This window comes from Neolamprologus multifasciatus, chromosome 11 (assembly GCF_963576455.1).
Source record: "Neolamprologus multifasciatus chromosome 11, fNeoMul1.2, whole genome shotgun sequence".
NCBI lineage: Eukaryota > Metazoa > Chordata > Actinopteri > Cichliformes > Cichlidae > Neolamprologus > Neolamprologus multifasciatus.
The window spans coordinates 33,241,208-33,256,621 of NC_140449.1; the positions used below are offsets into that span (position 1 = coordinate 33,241,208).

The following is a 15,414-nucleotide window of genomic DNA, read 5'->3' on the forward strand; positions in this document are numbered from 1 at the left end:
ATATATATATATATATATATATACACACACATATATGTATATATACATATATATATATATATATATATACACGTATATGTATATATATAGATATATATAGATATATATATTTATATATATATATATAGATATATATGTGTATATATATATATAGATATATATATACACATATATATCTATATATATATACATAGATATATATATCTATCTATATAGATATAGATAGATATATATAGATAAAGACTGAACAGGACAATTTGAACAAAACTTTTCTTCCAGTTCTTTTGATTTTCCTAAATATTATTTCTATTATTATTTCTTATATATTATATATTTTCATCACCCTCCTGTGAATGCAATGTTGCGTTCTCCATTTGGATTCGATGTCTCACATTCAGCGTATGAAATGCCACCGGCCTCGTGCCTGTCGCTAAACTGTGATCTGTGCAGCCGATGCTGATAATCATAGTAAAGACGTAGGCAGATGTAGATCTTTGCACATGTAAACTTCCTGGGGCTTCCATGTGTAGTTTGTGGTGATTCTATACAGTTTTCTATGTCCCAGCGACCAACCGTCCAAATAACTGACTGAAGGCTTTTCCAGTATGGCTGCCAGTGGACTTTCCTCCAACCTTGTTGTTACACCCCATCAACGGGCAGCCAAGACACAATATAAAAGGCATCCATCTCCCTTGCCCTCAGCAGCCACAAGAACCACTTGTTAAAGATAATATATGTTGTATTTATTGATCACAGAGCCACAAAAGCAGGAGTTTAAATTAATGTCAGGGTAGGCCAAGGCCAAAACAATAAATTAAATGATAGCAGGTTACCTCCATAAATAACATAACTGCTCAAAATAAAAGGCATGCCCTTCTTCTTCCTTCAAACTTAAACCAAAGACACAAAGCTGCATATGTGGCAGGTTGGCACCAGGAAAGAGTAGATGCCTCCTCTCTAGATGATGGTGGTCATCTTGGTTCCCTATCTAGGAATCAGGCTGGTAATCAGTGGTTTGCACTGCAGTGCACGGGCACATACGCTGTTCACTTGATTGATTTTTAAAGTGACTTATAATGCAAAGAAAACCTGGAGATGAAATAAAGATATTTATTCTACACGTGATGATTAAGATGTCTGCAAATTCTTTCATCTCTGGTAGGTAATTAATTTAATGTGATTCCAGCAGCTATAGTTGATATTACAGGATGATGAACAACTTCTAATGACTTGAATTAATAACATTTAAGCGATTACAAAGATATTAAAGCAGAATTAGAACCTTTTACAATTTGGGTATAATATCAGCAAACTTTTAAAGTGGCATTTATCATTAATAAAACATATAATTCTACACATCCAGGTTTTATGTCCCAGCTCATTTGGATAAGGCCTCAAAATTGTTTGGCTTTCAAGATGTTTCAAGATGGCGCCAAGTGAGACATGACTCTAGGAGATAATTAGTAATCAGTGAGTAGTTTAGTTTAGAGTAGCAAAACAGGAACTCACATGGAATTATCCCATCAGAATTGTCAAAGGGGTTGTCCATGAAGTACCCATGTGCGGTGGCCTCATCTCTTCCCAGTTTGTTCTCCACAATCAGAGTGTAGTTGCCATTGTTGACGTGCGTTGGCTTGTCAAGGAAGAGACATCCGTGCTTCTCCGATCCATCGCCTGAATCTACGATGGGCTGCGTGTATATGTATCTGGTCTCGTTTAATTTCGTGCCGTTGTAAAGCCAGGTGATGTTCGGTTCGGGATTGCCGTCCACGGCAAACGGAAAACACCAGTGGTGCTGCGGCACAGCATTATTCAGGAAGATTATTCTGACTGGAACTGCGAGGAGACACAGAGTTTTGAGTTGTGAAGTAGCAGAGCACAGACATAAATGACTTTCTAAAGAAAAGATGAGCTGCAAACTGTCTATGGTGTCCTGGTGATTTGATTTAATGTATTTTTAGACGGAAGAATTCAACTGAGAAAGTAAAAAAGGTAGTCTGGGAAATAAATCTTTGGCAAGAGTTCAATGAGAATATTGACTCAATTCTCATGTTTGTGTAGTGCAGACAGTTTAGCTCAGTTCTACTGCATCTGACTGGTTGGTTCCACCCGTTTCCAGTCTTTCAGCTAAGCACTTATATATATATATATATATACAACATAGTCATAATATAATATAATACACCTATAAAGACTCTGTGGTTTTGCGTCTGACTTAAAACTGTCACGGTGGGGTGCGCCGGTGTGAAGAAGAGGTAGACCCAGAAGCAGACACGGTGGAGACAGAACTAGGTTTCCAAAAATAAAGCGAGCCTTTATTGTGGCTGATGGCATGACAAAAACACTAGAGAACACTGAAACTGGCAAAACTAAGGAGACCAAGAACACTGTGTAAACTAAAAAGACGATGACACTCTGTGAAAGAACTATGAAGAAACTATGAACACAGAGTAACTAGGCAGGCTATGAAACAGTGACACAATAACGGAAACTATGAAAAGATGAGGTGAGGATAACAGACGATCTGACCCCGACTGAGCAGAAACACACGGATTAAGTACACATAAGGAATGATCAGGGGAAGCGGAATCACATGGGGAAAACAGCTGACAACAATTAACATAATGACAGGACAGGGGACGTGAAGCTAAATACAATAAACAAAAAAACACAAGGATCCTTCAAAATAAAACGGGAAACATAACGAGACCCAGACATGACTCGAACTAGACAAACAAAGAAAACTTGGACATGAAACAGGACAGATAAACACACGAAGACTTAACGCAGAAAACTTCACACAGGGATGAGACCAATGGGGAGCTTGATAAATCATGAATTAAAACTGTAACCTAGGCATGAAATGAAACTAGACTGAAAGGAATAACAAAAACATCAAGAAACTCAGAATACTGGACCATGACAAAAACACTCTGTCATAGGCAAAACAATCAGAGAAAGATTAACCAATGAAATTACCTCATCGGGAAAGTCAGGAAGTCAGATTTTGTAGTCTACAGCTCACTTAAATTATGACCCAAATTAACATTTTACTGACATGTTTAAGGTCTCAATCATTTGTTTCAAGTCTTATTATTGCAATCAACATATCAAACTTATCAAACCCTGACTTAAAAAAATAACAAGACACTCGACCTGTGGTCATGTCCATCTTTTGTATACAGTCTATGCTTGCAACTTTGCCCATACTAAAAAAGTTCTCCCACGAAATACACATAGATACACTTACAGTCAAATAATAATTATATATGCTCAGCCCTGATTTTATGCTGAATGTGCATTTTACTCACACATAACAAAGCAGGTCAGTACTCTGAGTTTCCAACAATCAATGCTCTCCATCTGCACTGCAAACCTGCGCTGACCTGCTATGAATAATGAAATCCTGGTCGTTGTCGTGCCCCTGACCACAAATGCTACCTGGAAGCTCTTCTGGACGTGAAGTTACAGGAAATGGCCTTGTTTAGATCGAACTCTGGACTGCAGAGACCCCTGATGTGCACGAGTCATTCTGCTGCTCTTAACCCGTGACCCGACCCCAGAAAGTGCTGCGCTAAGGAGATACCGAGGCATTCGTCTCTTTACCGAGTGCTCGCTAAAGTCTGTTACACCGAGTGAAAATTAGTGCTATTTATCACATTTAACTAATCATCCATTAGCGACCTCTGCTAATCTTACACAAGCAATTTCACTGCGGGGTGAAAAGGAAGGCTAGAATTATGTTTAATGAGCCTGCCAGTTCTCAGACTTCATTGCAGAATTAGACAATGAACATTGTGAAACATGGCAAACACAATAAATGATTTCTGGCCCCAGTCCAGGTAGAGTCGGTGCTAACTGGATGCTTTGCAGGCAAAACACCATCTTTTGGGACAAAAATGATGATTTGCTTTCACCTTTTCAGACTTAAAGTTAAAAAAATAAAAGCATAATTTAGAAAAGCTCTTTTATATGAAAGAGAAGCCACACGAGTACCATGAATCAATGGCACAGAGAGCCACTCAGCAGTAAACACCCACTGTTCTGGGAGGTAATTAAGAATAATTAAAGGGCTAGCGGTTAACGAGTGTCCGTCCACCAGGGGGGCCGATGTTGATAGATTAGCTGCACTAACGCATTTACAGACTGCCAATCACTGCGGATGAAGCGGTTTTCCGGTGTAGGAGGGAAAAGTCCATTAGCACAGGCTCAAATCAGATCTTAGCACGGGTTATCAGCCCCATTTTCCTGATGCTCATTATCTGTCCCTTGATGCTTGTGCATTTGGCCTCAGCTGATTGGCGCCCCTGCTCTTTTTGGCTTTATTTTCTAATGAGTGTCACTGAGTTGGTGATATATGATATTGTTTGGGTAGTATTGTCAGTAATGTATCACTAATGCATCTGACTGTCTTCAGTGGGACCGCTGGGTGCTGTCATTCCTCATTGTTCGACTTCCAGATGCACTAATGCATCCGAAAGGAGAAAACAACAGTAAACCTCCAGGGTCAAGCTGCAAGTGTAATTTAAAAGTACATGAGGTGAAGGAGTTCTTTAAGAGCAAGGTGAGGTGAGTTCACGTTCTTTTGTCCTCTCATTGTATCCCTGCATTAAAAAGCAAGCCATACCCGCTGCACTTCACTTATACTATTTTAACACTTCTCACCAGTCGGCAGAGTGAGTGGCAGGTGACAGAGAGCTCCATTAGAAGCATGGTGGGTACATACTCGTATTTGTAGAAGGGGCATTTAGAAGAAATCAGTGCAGTGTGTTTTTCCCTTTCTCTGGCTGTCCACCCTGCCTGCACTAAAAAATGGCCCCAGTGTGCTCTCGCCCTAACCTCCATTAAGCCCGACGATTTGTATTGAGCCTGTGAGCTTTCAAGAGCTCCGTTTTATTTTGCAGGCACTTACACTCAATGTCCAATTGCACCATCCTCTCCCCTGGCCCAGCTTGGTTCTCGGCCTCGCAAGTCAGGTTGTGTAGGTTGTCCTTGGAGGAAACGTTGGTGAGGTAAAGGACCAGCTCCAGCGTAGAGTCTCCGCTCTCCTGCAGCTACCGCCGGCACACACAGACAAGGTGTTTAACTACAAATACATCGCTTGGAGGTATACGTGTTACAACGATGAAATGAGACCCAATTTACTCTAGTACGGATCAATAGGTTAGAGAGCCGCATTTGAAGGTGATTTATGTCACTTTAGGCTCAATGTAGCTGATCTAAAGAGCTTTACAGCCGATCAGAAATGGCACCACAATGTAAAAACCCTGACTACAATGATACAGCAATTACCTCAAGGTAGACCGTACAGAGAAAAACCCAACAATCAGATGACCCCCTATGAGCAAACACTTTGGCAACAGTGGGAAGGAAAAACTCCCTTTTAACAGGAAGAAACCTCCGGCAGAACCAGGCTCAGGGAGGGGCGGGGCCATCTGCTGTGATTGGTTGGGGAGAGAGACTAAATTTAAAAATTTCTTTTTAAATTTAATAAAAAAACTAATAGAAAGTAAATTTTCATAACACAGAGCTCTGATCTGAGCATCATCCAGTCCATCGGGGATCATATGAAGAGAGAACTATGACAGAAAGAAAAACAAATTTTGTATTTGTTGAGCACATGCTGAAAATTCTCAGCTACCTTGGTAAAAAAGTGAGAGTGGAGGGCCTCGGTCTGCCATCTCACGGTGAGAGTGGGACTTCCTTCCACCTCACATACGAATGTAAGGTTGCCTCCTTCCAGAATCTTATCCTGCGAGGCGGTAATCTTCACCTCAGGCAGGCCTGAGAGTGCAGGACAGGCAGCGTGAGAGTACATAGCAATAAACACAGGTTGCTGTTGTGATGGTGCAACTAAGTATAGAGTTGAACTCCTCCTTTTTTTTTTTTCAAAGCTCTTTAGAAAAATAGCACAGGGACAAAATCTCTCATATGTTTCCTGGCAACAAGAAGTTCCTGCTGTATGTGATTAGAGCAACAATGTTGAGCCAATTTCTTCCCCACATTTTGGTGTACCTGCTTTTTTGCAGCCTTTTATATCCTGAATAGGAACAAAAACATATTATTTTTCCAAGACAATTTGAAGTAGATGCATTATTTCAAATACTGCTTACAAAACATGATTAAAAAATTGTACAGCGCTTTTCGGGGCCCTCAAAGCACTGTACAATTCCACTATTCATTCACTCTCACATTCACACACTGGTGGAGGCAGCTACGGTTGTAGCCACAGCTGCCCTGGGGCAGACTGACAGAGGCGAGGCTGCCATATTGCGCCATCGGCCCCTCTGGACAACACCAGTAGGCGGTAGGTGAAGTGTCTTGCTCAAGGACACAACGACTGAGACTGTCCGAGCCGGGGCTCGAACCGGCAACCTTCCGGTTACGAGACGAACTGCCAACTCTTGAGCCCCAACCCCCCCGATCTGATGAACTTTACAAAATAAATCTCCACCACATGTGGTTTAACAAATACAAATGAAACGAGTTCTTACATTTTCAACTTCTGCCCAAAAGAAAAATCCATAAGTCGTGTTACAGGCTGCGCATTTCCAGCTCTGCAACTTTTAAGGGGCTCCACTCGAGCCTCGCGTTATTCACATATTTAAAACATGCTTTTTATCTTGTGTCATTTTCACACATGAATTGTGGAGAATTTCTGAAGAATCAGGTTGGAGAAGAGTTGACCTTTCTCAAATGTAGTCCACGGGAGAGACGCTCTCTAAGAAACATTCTCACTTCTCAGAAATACTGGATTAGTTTTCTTACTCGCTCTAAAAGGCTACCCTATTATACTGGCACAATGAGACAGTACACTTTTACTAGTAAGCGTGCAGTTAAAGACTGTTTTATGTGTGATCTGACTGTGTTGGCTCTCACATACAGCACATCTCGACTGGTCCAATTTCTTCTGACTGGCTGCTCCTCGACTGGCTTCCTCCTCATCTCACACACAGCACAAGAAGCTAAATTTGGGGCTCAAGTGCCAAGAAGTGCAGTTCCTCGAGTGGCCACTTGAGACTGGCTCCAAAATCTAGACCAGGGTTCCCCAATCCCAGTCCACGAGGGCTGGTGTCCCTGCAGCTTTTAGACGTGTCCCTGAACCATCACAGCTGATTTAAATGGATAAATTACCTTCTCAACATGTTTTGCAGTTCTCCAGAGGCCTGGTAATGAGCTAATCGTTTGATTCAGGTGTGTTGACCCAGGCTACGTCCACACGTACCCGGGTATTTTTGAAAACGCAGATTTTTCTATGCGTTCGCACCTTTTGTCCACACGTAAACGGCGTTTTTGGTCACTGAAAACGGAGATTTTAAAAACTCCGGCCAGGGTGGATATTTTTGAAAACTCAGTTTTTGCATTTATGTGTGGACAAGAAAAAGGAGAAAACACAGCGTCAAAGATGTGCGCATTTATTTGACGTCACACTGTGCGCCACGTTATTGTTTTGGTGAAATGAATTTCTACAATACTGTTACTGTTAATTGTTCTCTCTGCAGTGTTTAAATGCTTACATATACACACACAGTTACTGTCCCTCCACACATACGACTCGGTTCTGCTTCTATGCCCCAGCTTTGTTTACTTTTTCCCACCGAGGCTTCTAGACTTCTGATTGGCCAACATTTCTGCATGGTTAGGAATATAGCGCCACCTGTTGCTTTGGCATGTTCCTAGCAGCGTTTTCCTTCATTTCTGCCTTTACGTTTGGACGGGATTATTTTTTAAAACGACAACGGAAAATCTCAGTTTTCAAAAATACCCGTGTACGTGTAGACGTAGCCCAAGAGTGAGATCTAAAACCTGCAGGGACACCGGCCCTCGTGGACTGGGATTGGGGACATCTGATCTAGACGATCACTACAGACTCCCATAGTTAGAAACCCCAAATCACAGCACTAATAAAGATTTTTAGGCAAACCACAAACAGTTATTTAAGTCTACATTTTTAATAACTGACCCATTTGACTAAGTAGAGGCTTACCTTTATCAGCCTGAGCGCTTTGATTCTCACAGGCAACTATACAGTTTTTTATGCTCTACTTATTTATGTAATTACCAATGAATAGTGACTGCTAATAGTGATGTATAGACTATCCAATAAGATTAGGATTAAGAGTCCCAACCTCCCAACTGGGAAGGAATAAAAGTAGCTTTTTAAAAAGGATATAAAACATAAATACATGCAAGCATCTCCTTGTTTTTATGGCAGCGAGTCTGATTTTTTAAGCTTGTGTTTCAGCTTTATTGAAAGAAGTGTTAATAGTTACTGTTACTTAGCAGGACTGTGTAGCTGTGCAATGTGCTCATAAAGTCTATATAACTTCATCCTCTTGTGCAATTATGGTGACTTGTGATAAGTGGATGCTTCAAAATGCAGAGTTTAGAAGCCACTGGGTGACGTCACTGTGGCTAAGTCCATCTTTTATTTAAAATCTATGGCAGAGCCAGAGCATACAAGGAAATCAGTGCTGAGTCGTGTGAGCTCAGGCAGAAGGACGGAGAAAAATATTGAAAATCGAACATTTAGAACAATCTGAAGCCTGAGGTTCGCTTTGACGAACAGGGTTTAACTGCGCATGAGGTGTAGGGCTGCCACAAACGATTATTTTAATAGTCGACTAGTCACCGATTATTTTTGCGATTAGTGACTAATCAGATCATCATCCATTGGACATAAAACCTACAGCTTATTGCACCAGCAGCATCTGCTCTTATATAACTATCATTAGCTTACAGCTTTAAGTGTTTAAGGTATGTGCTAACTAAAAATAAAGACAAGATGATAGTTTATTAAATTTTAATGACATTTGCAGATTGTTTCAGTGAAGTTTAATAAACTCCTTGCTATCTAAAATATAACAGGACACCGGAGTAAATTCTCGAGCATCTCACACTTCTGATCAGCTGTCTGCTTGACGTTTATTCAGCTGTGTAAAAACTATAACTTTAATCTCAGCCAAACCGATTTACTCAGGAACAAATAAAATACTGAAAAAAGCCAAACAATAACATTTTTAAGTTATCTAAGTGACTTATATATCACGTTTAACCTGAGTAGCGAAAGACAGCGGTGGGTTTGAAAACGATTTGCCGGGAGTCCGGTGTTCTCACGGGCTCTGGTGAGCCTAGCCCCCGGCTAGCTATCGAGCTAGTGGGTAACAGACGTCTCCGAAAACGTTGGAGCGCTTTTGAAAATATGTGGTGTCTTGATAAACTGAGCAGATATTTGAGGTTTACACAGCTACATTCTCGCCTGAAAATATGTTAAATGTTTATTTTGTGACCCAGAAAGAATAATAAGAGTAATATTAAAACTAACTAGCTGCTGCCATTGTGGGAAACTGAGCTGGGCTGCGCTATGAATTCTGGGACAGAGCTTCTTCTTCTTCAGGGTTTAACGGCAGCTGGCATCCTTGTACATGCAGTGCTGCCATCTTCTGTTTCAGTCTGTTATTACACTCTTAAATCCTACTACTTATTCCTGCGTCTTTTGGGACAAAGCTTCAAACGACGCGTCGACTATTAAATTAGTCGTCGACAATTTTAATAGTCGACTAATCGTGGCAGCCCTAATGAGGTGAGAACATTATGTTTTTTTAGAAAAACAAACACAACCAGATCTCACGTGTGCAACCAGCACACGTGTAGCATGTGCCAATAAACTACTGGTAATGTCATAAAACCTGTTGACTGACTGGTGTCAAACCTTTTACAGCTTTCTCAACAAGAAACAATGAAACGCATACTCACTGCAGTTTTCTATCATCAAATTGAAAAGGGATATTTTCTCGCCATCAGACAAGCAAGACAACATTTGGTTATCCAGGTCACCGCGTTCTTGCCACTGCTTCAGCCAGTAGAGCTCACACGAGCAAATGAGAGGGTTGTCTCTCAAAACGCTGAAAAGAGAAACCAATAAACAACGACTTGAAATTATTAGACATGAATCAAAAACACGTTCTGTCCTCATGCAAACAGTTTTAACTCACTGTTATATACAAATACCCTCAAAGTGTTTCATTTGAAAGCTTCTAATACAAGTGCATGACAAGGAATGTATAAAATAATTGATATAAATCCTTGAAGAATTATCTTTTATTAGAAAATAATCATTCGTACAGACAAGCTTCTATACTTGCAGGAACCTTACAAACTACATGCTGAAAGAATACGACAGTCAACTTAGAAAAGAAGCAGTTAACTTTACAATATGTTCACCTCTGAATTGAATCAACAATTAAGGACGTGTAGTTATAGATGAGGCACAAAGACTGTTTCCCAGGTTAGTTTAGTTTCATGCTGAATAACACCTCTGTCCTTGGGCTAGAAAAAGCTAACAGCAAAAGTATAACTGACCAAAGTTCTCACCAGAAACAGAAACAGCAGGAACAGCACTGGGCCATGAGGTCACTGTGGCCTGAAAGGCTGGTCACATGACCATATTATACTGGGCAGTTGCTAGTTCAGGAGTGACCAGCTCACTTGCAGCCCAACTTTAAGTAAAGTGGGTGAAATCCATAAATGAACTCATTTTACACCTGTATGCCCTCCAAAAATAAGAAATAATAATTTAAAGGGCTAAAACTAACACTGAAACTAAAACTATTTTCAAATTATAAAAACTAAGTGAAATAAGAATATCTAGTCTAGAAACTAAATGAATTTAAACTAATTGATGCAAACATGATGTGAAGAAGTCACTTGGATTAGTTATGAGACGTTTAACCCACTGAAAACTCTATGTCCAGGTGAACAGAATCAACTCTTTCTTCCTGAACCAGTTCCACTGACTTTCCAGCAAAAAGCCGTTTTTTGCTTTCTGTAACAGAAAAATGTTTCCAATTGCAGGCTGGTTTTGAAGAGGAACCAGCGTAGAACAGCCCCTGCATCAGCTCCAGCACTCAGTCAGTAGAAAACAGATATACGAAGGCTGGATAAAACACACATTCTGACTTCTGAAATATGAGTTTCTGGTGCAAAGTGTAATCAAAACTCCAAAGATTGCGCTCTCCTTCTCTGTCTCTGCAATTGTCACACTTTCAAAGCCATCCAGCTGCAGGTTCTTGCGCCTGGTGCAGTCAAGTTTTCTTCCAAATGCACTCTATTTTTATCCAGAAAATTCAACTTGGGTAACTTAAAGCTTGTAGAGCAATTCTGTGAAGGTAATGTGACCAACTGACTGTATGCACAATGTGTGGATGGAGAGCTGAGGTCAACTATGAGGGTAACCACAAAGCTCTGTCATGTGTTGGCACTAATGGCCATATTTTTTCATGTGGTCTGCTGCTGCAGAACAGATGCTTACCCAAGTTGGACCTTTGAAAATTATTACATTTTTATCACCACGCTAGCTAACACAAATTTAAAATGGTTTAGATGACAGAGAGAATTCTTACTCCAAATTCTAAACAGACTCACAGGTTAAGCAGAGGCAGAAAATGAAACACCTTCCAGCTGATGTGCTCCAGAGAGTTTGATGCCAAGTTTCTGTCAAACAAAAAGAGAAGACAGGTGACATTGTGAACACTTCTTAATTCTCCTTTGTTGCACCTTAAGCTTTTACATGTGACATCTTTGCTGTGTCTGGATTTTACCTTTCCAGCAGCACAGACAGACAATAGTTGTCTTATTATGCTGTCTGTTCAAATGCTGCTTTGTGAAGAAGCGCGGTTCCAAAAACAAACCAAAACAAAGCTATTACGAGTCGAAATACAGGAAAGATTCAAGTAAATATGTTATTTTTCTTTGTAGTAATCTGGTCCTGTTCTGCAGTTGAGTCACGCTGTGATTTGATTGCTCGCTTTCAGAACAATGTGTACCTGCCTTGAATTACACTCAGTGGAAAACGTTAATGCATCCAAATGGGTCCTGATCAATTACCTTGGCACGTATTTCACACCAGCCGAGAAGCCACATTCACAAGCACCCCCGGCACATCTCTCAGTGTTTGCTTAGAGTTCAGTACATTAGGTGATTAGTTCAGTTCGCAAACACTTCTGGGGTGAGGGACGGGGCCCAGCAGTAATTCTTTGGAGTCAAATACGCTGAAGAAATACATATCGAGAAAAAAAGTTTCACATGTATCGAAGAAACGTCTGAAAAATGTCTATGAAAACCGCCGAGACATCTGGGTTTTTACTGGCCAAATGGCTGTAGCAAAGGCAGCGAATGAGAATGAGTCACAGACTCTTTCTTTATCTTAACTTGTATGTAGGGCTGCCACAAACGATTATTTTGATAGTCGACTAGTCACCGATTATTTTTGTGATTAGTTGACTAATCAGATCATCATCCATTGGACGTGAAACGTACAGCTTACTGCACCAGCAGCATCTGCTCTTATATAACTATCATTAGCTTATAGCTTTAAGTGTTTAAGGTGTGTGCTAACTAAAAATAAAGACAAGATGAGAGTTTATTAAATTTTAATGAAATTTACAGATTGTTTCGGTGAAGTTTAATAAACTCCTTGCTATCTAAAATATAACAGGACACCGGAGTAAATTCTCACACTTCTGATAATCAGTTGTCTGCTTGACGTTTATTCAGCTGTGTAAAAACTATAACTTTAATCTCAGCCAAACCGATTTACTCAGGAATAAATAAACTACTGAAAAAGCCAAACAATAACATTTTAAGTTATCTAAGTGACTTATATATCATGTTTAACCTGAGTAGCGAAAGACGCGGTGGGTTTGAAGCCGGGAGTCCGGTGTTCTCACGGCGCTAGTGAGCCTCGCTCCCGGCTAGCTATCGAGCTAGTGGGTAACAGACGTCTCCGAAAACGTCAGAGTGCTTTTGAAAATATGTGGTGTCTTGATAAACTGAGCAGATATTTGAAGTTTACACAGTTACATTCTCGCCTAAAAATATGTTAAAAGTTTATTTTGTAACCCAGAAAGAATAATAAGAGTAATATTAAAACTAACTACCTGCCATCATTGTTGGAAACTGAGCTAGGCCGCGCTATGAATTCTGGGACAGCTTCTTCTTCGGGGTTTAACGGCAGCTGGCATCCTTGTACATGCAGTGCTGCCATCTTCTGTTTCAGTCCGTTATTACACTCTTAAATCCTACTACTTATTCCTGCATCTTTTGGGATCTTACAAAACTTCAAACGACACGTGGACTATTAAATCAGTTGTCGACGATTTTGATAGTCGACATAATCGTGACTAGTCGACTAATCGTGGCAGCCCTACTTGTATGTCTCACATCTCTTAAACATCTAGATGAACTGCTGCTAAATCTGGAGCAGACATTTATGCTCCTTTAAATGTCATCATTTCTGCGTTTCTGATCATTTAGAAGGTCAACTGTGTTTTGAGAAGGTTTTAACAGGTTACAATTTGTTTTAAACAAACACAAAATTACTTGCATCCCTACCAGCCTTAGCAACAGTGAACATGCTAATATTGTTAACATGCTAAATTAAGATGATTAAGAAAATAAAGATTACAATGACATAATCTCTCTTTTTAAATGGGACATATTTTGCTCTGATCCTTCCTTTTTTCATCCAGTGCAGCCTTTCCATTCGATAGCTGTCTTTAACAAGCCTGTCCTATTCCCTTGGTGCTATCCTCCCTTTAAGCTAACTTTCTGACTGGCTGCACCCCTGCTGTGTGGCTGAGATTACTATATTTAGAATATCTGCTCTTACTGACATCAGACAGAGCCAAGAACAAACACAACAGTGTCAAATCAAGTATTCAGAGCAGTCTAAAGCCTTATGTGTACAAAATCTGATCACACTTTTTAAAACTCTGGCCGCTGTCTTAATGAGCATAAATAATTTCAACAGAACACATTTGATGTAAAATAAAAGTATAAGAAGGCCAATTTAACTTCAGTACATCAGCAATATCATCATGAACATCTTTCGTAGACATCACATTGGTGTTAGCCGTCTACAGCATCATCAATATCTACTATTATCACTACAATTTATACAATACAATTTATCCTATTACCACTACAATTTATCTCAAATTTCAATGTAAGAACGGGAGTCTTTTTCATTTTACCTACCCACCCAGACACACTCCTTATTCTGTTTCCTTGTTAAGATTTCAAAACATTTCAAATATGGCGATGAATCAAATCATACTGTATATGCCGACTTACAATAATAACACTGTAATCGAATGCTACACATCCTTTAGTCAATCCTCTCAGGCCACTTGAATATCACCACAAATGATCCTCAGACTTCCCAGGAATCAGCCTGTAAATAAACCTCCCTCTGAAGATGACAGAAAGCCACACTGGGGAGTGTCCAAATGGAAACCAATACATAATCACTCTGACAGGACCAAGGGTTCAATTATTTGTTTTCCTTGCCCCCAAAAGTTCATGTCAGATGGGTTAGCCATTGGGGCTTATCCATTACCAAACTCGATTCTTCCCCCGGTCCACAGGGGCAGAGCAGAGGCCCGAACAGCAGCTCGTTTCTCTTTTTCTCTTTTTGCAGTTTATATCAACATTTGTCACAAAATGCATTTTTGCTGTTCGTACAACAATGAGAGCAGGAAGAGAGAAACGAGGGGTTGGAGTTGACTGAGCTTCCCTGCTCAGTGCTCAGTTTGGCTGCAATCAGTCAGCCTTAATCTCAGAAACACATCTGTCACACAGAAAGCCCCACACTCCACCCAAACCCAGCCGCCCTCTCCCTCCACAGTGAAATATTGATTAAGTGATAATGGACCCTTAGTGGAGTGTATTTATTATGCATCAGTTGTCGATAATCCGCCAAAGTGAGCGAGTAAAAGGTGACTGGTGGATGTCTTCTCCAATTTCTTGAGCTCACCCTGCCTGCCTCACCACCACCACCACCCCTCCATCTATGGTCCTCCAAACCCGGCTGTCTTTCAGATAAACAACGCTGATGAATAGACAGATTTGATGGTTTCGGTCGATAAGGCTTCCTGGTATTATTTATTGCTGGGAATGGACCGTGAAGCTACAATGTTTGGAAAAATAAAGACTGAAAAAATAATTTCATGCAACTCAATGTAGAGGCTGTAATTAACAACGAGGCTTCTTGCTAATTAGCTTTTTGGTGGTTCTAATTGGATCAAATTTTACAATTGCAGATATTTTATCAGTAATAACTGACTCTATGAACCATTTTCACTATTGATCCATGTGATATTTAATTTCTTGCTAATCAATGATCATAAATCCACATAATATGGAAAACTGAAGCTATATATTAATTGTGTTTTGCACAGGCAGACAACTGAATTAAAAGTGCCGTATAATATAATCAGCCATGAAAGTATAAACTAATATGTATCTAATAAAATGTAAAAAAAAAAAGTCATTCATGGTTTAATGTGCTTCCAAAATGATTTTCCAGATTGGAGGACGCAGCTGTCTGTCTCTCATGTGACATGTGCAATATTA

General features: G+C 40.1%; 1 protein-coding gene across 4 annotated transcripts in view; it reads right to left on the reverse strand.

The window, feature by feature from the left end:
- ntrk1 (neurotrophic tyrosine kinase, receptor, type 1) overlaps positions 1-15,414 on the reverse strand; it is a 108,444-nt gene that overhangs the window by 33,428 nt on the left and 59,602 nt on the right. For all 4 annotated transcript variants that reach the window (XM_085178293.1, XM_085178292.1, XM_085178291.1 and 1 more), the window contains exons 4-8: positions 11,425-11,493; positions 9,757-9,905; positions 5,642-5,784; positions 4,913-5,054; positions 1,510-1,836 (exon numbers count right to left, since the gene is read on the reverse strand). In XM_085178293.1, the coding sequence (XP_085034419.1) occupies positions 1,510-1,836; positions 4,913-5,054; positions 5,642-5,784; positions 9,757-9,820 (676 nt within the window). In that variant the 5' untranslated portion in view covers positions 9,821-9,905; positions 11,425-11,493. The remainder of the gene's footprint in view (positions 1-1,509; positions 1,837-4,912; positions 5,055-5,641; positions 5,785-9,756; positions 9,906-11,424; positions 11,494-15,414) is intronic.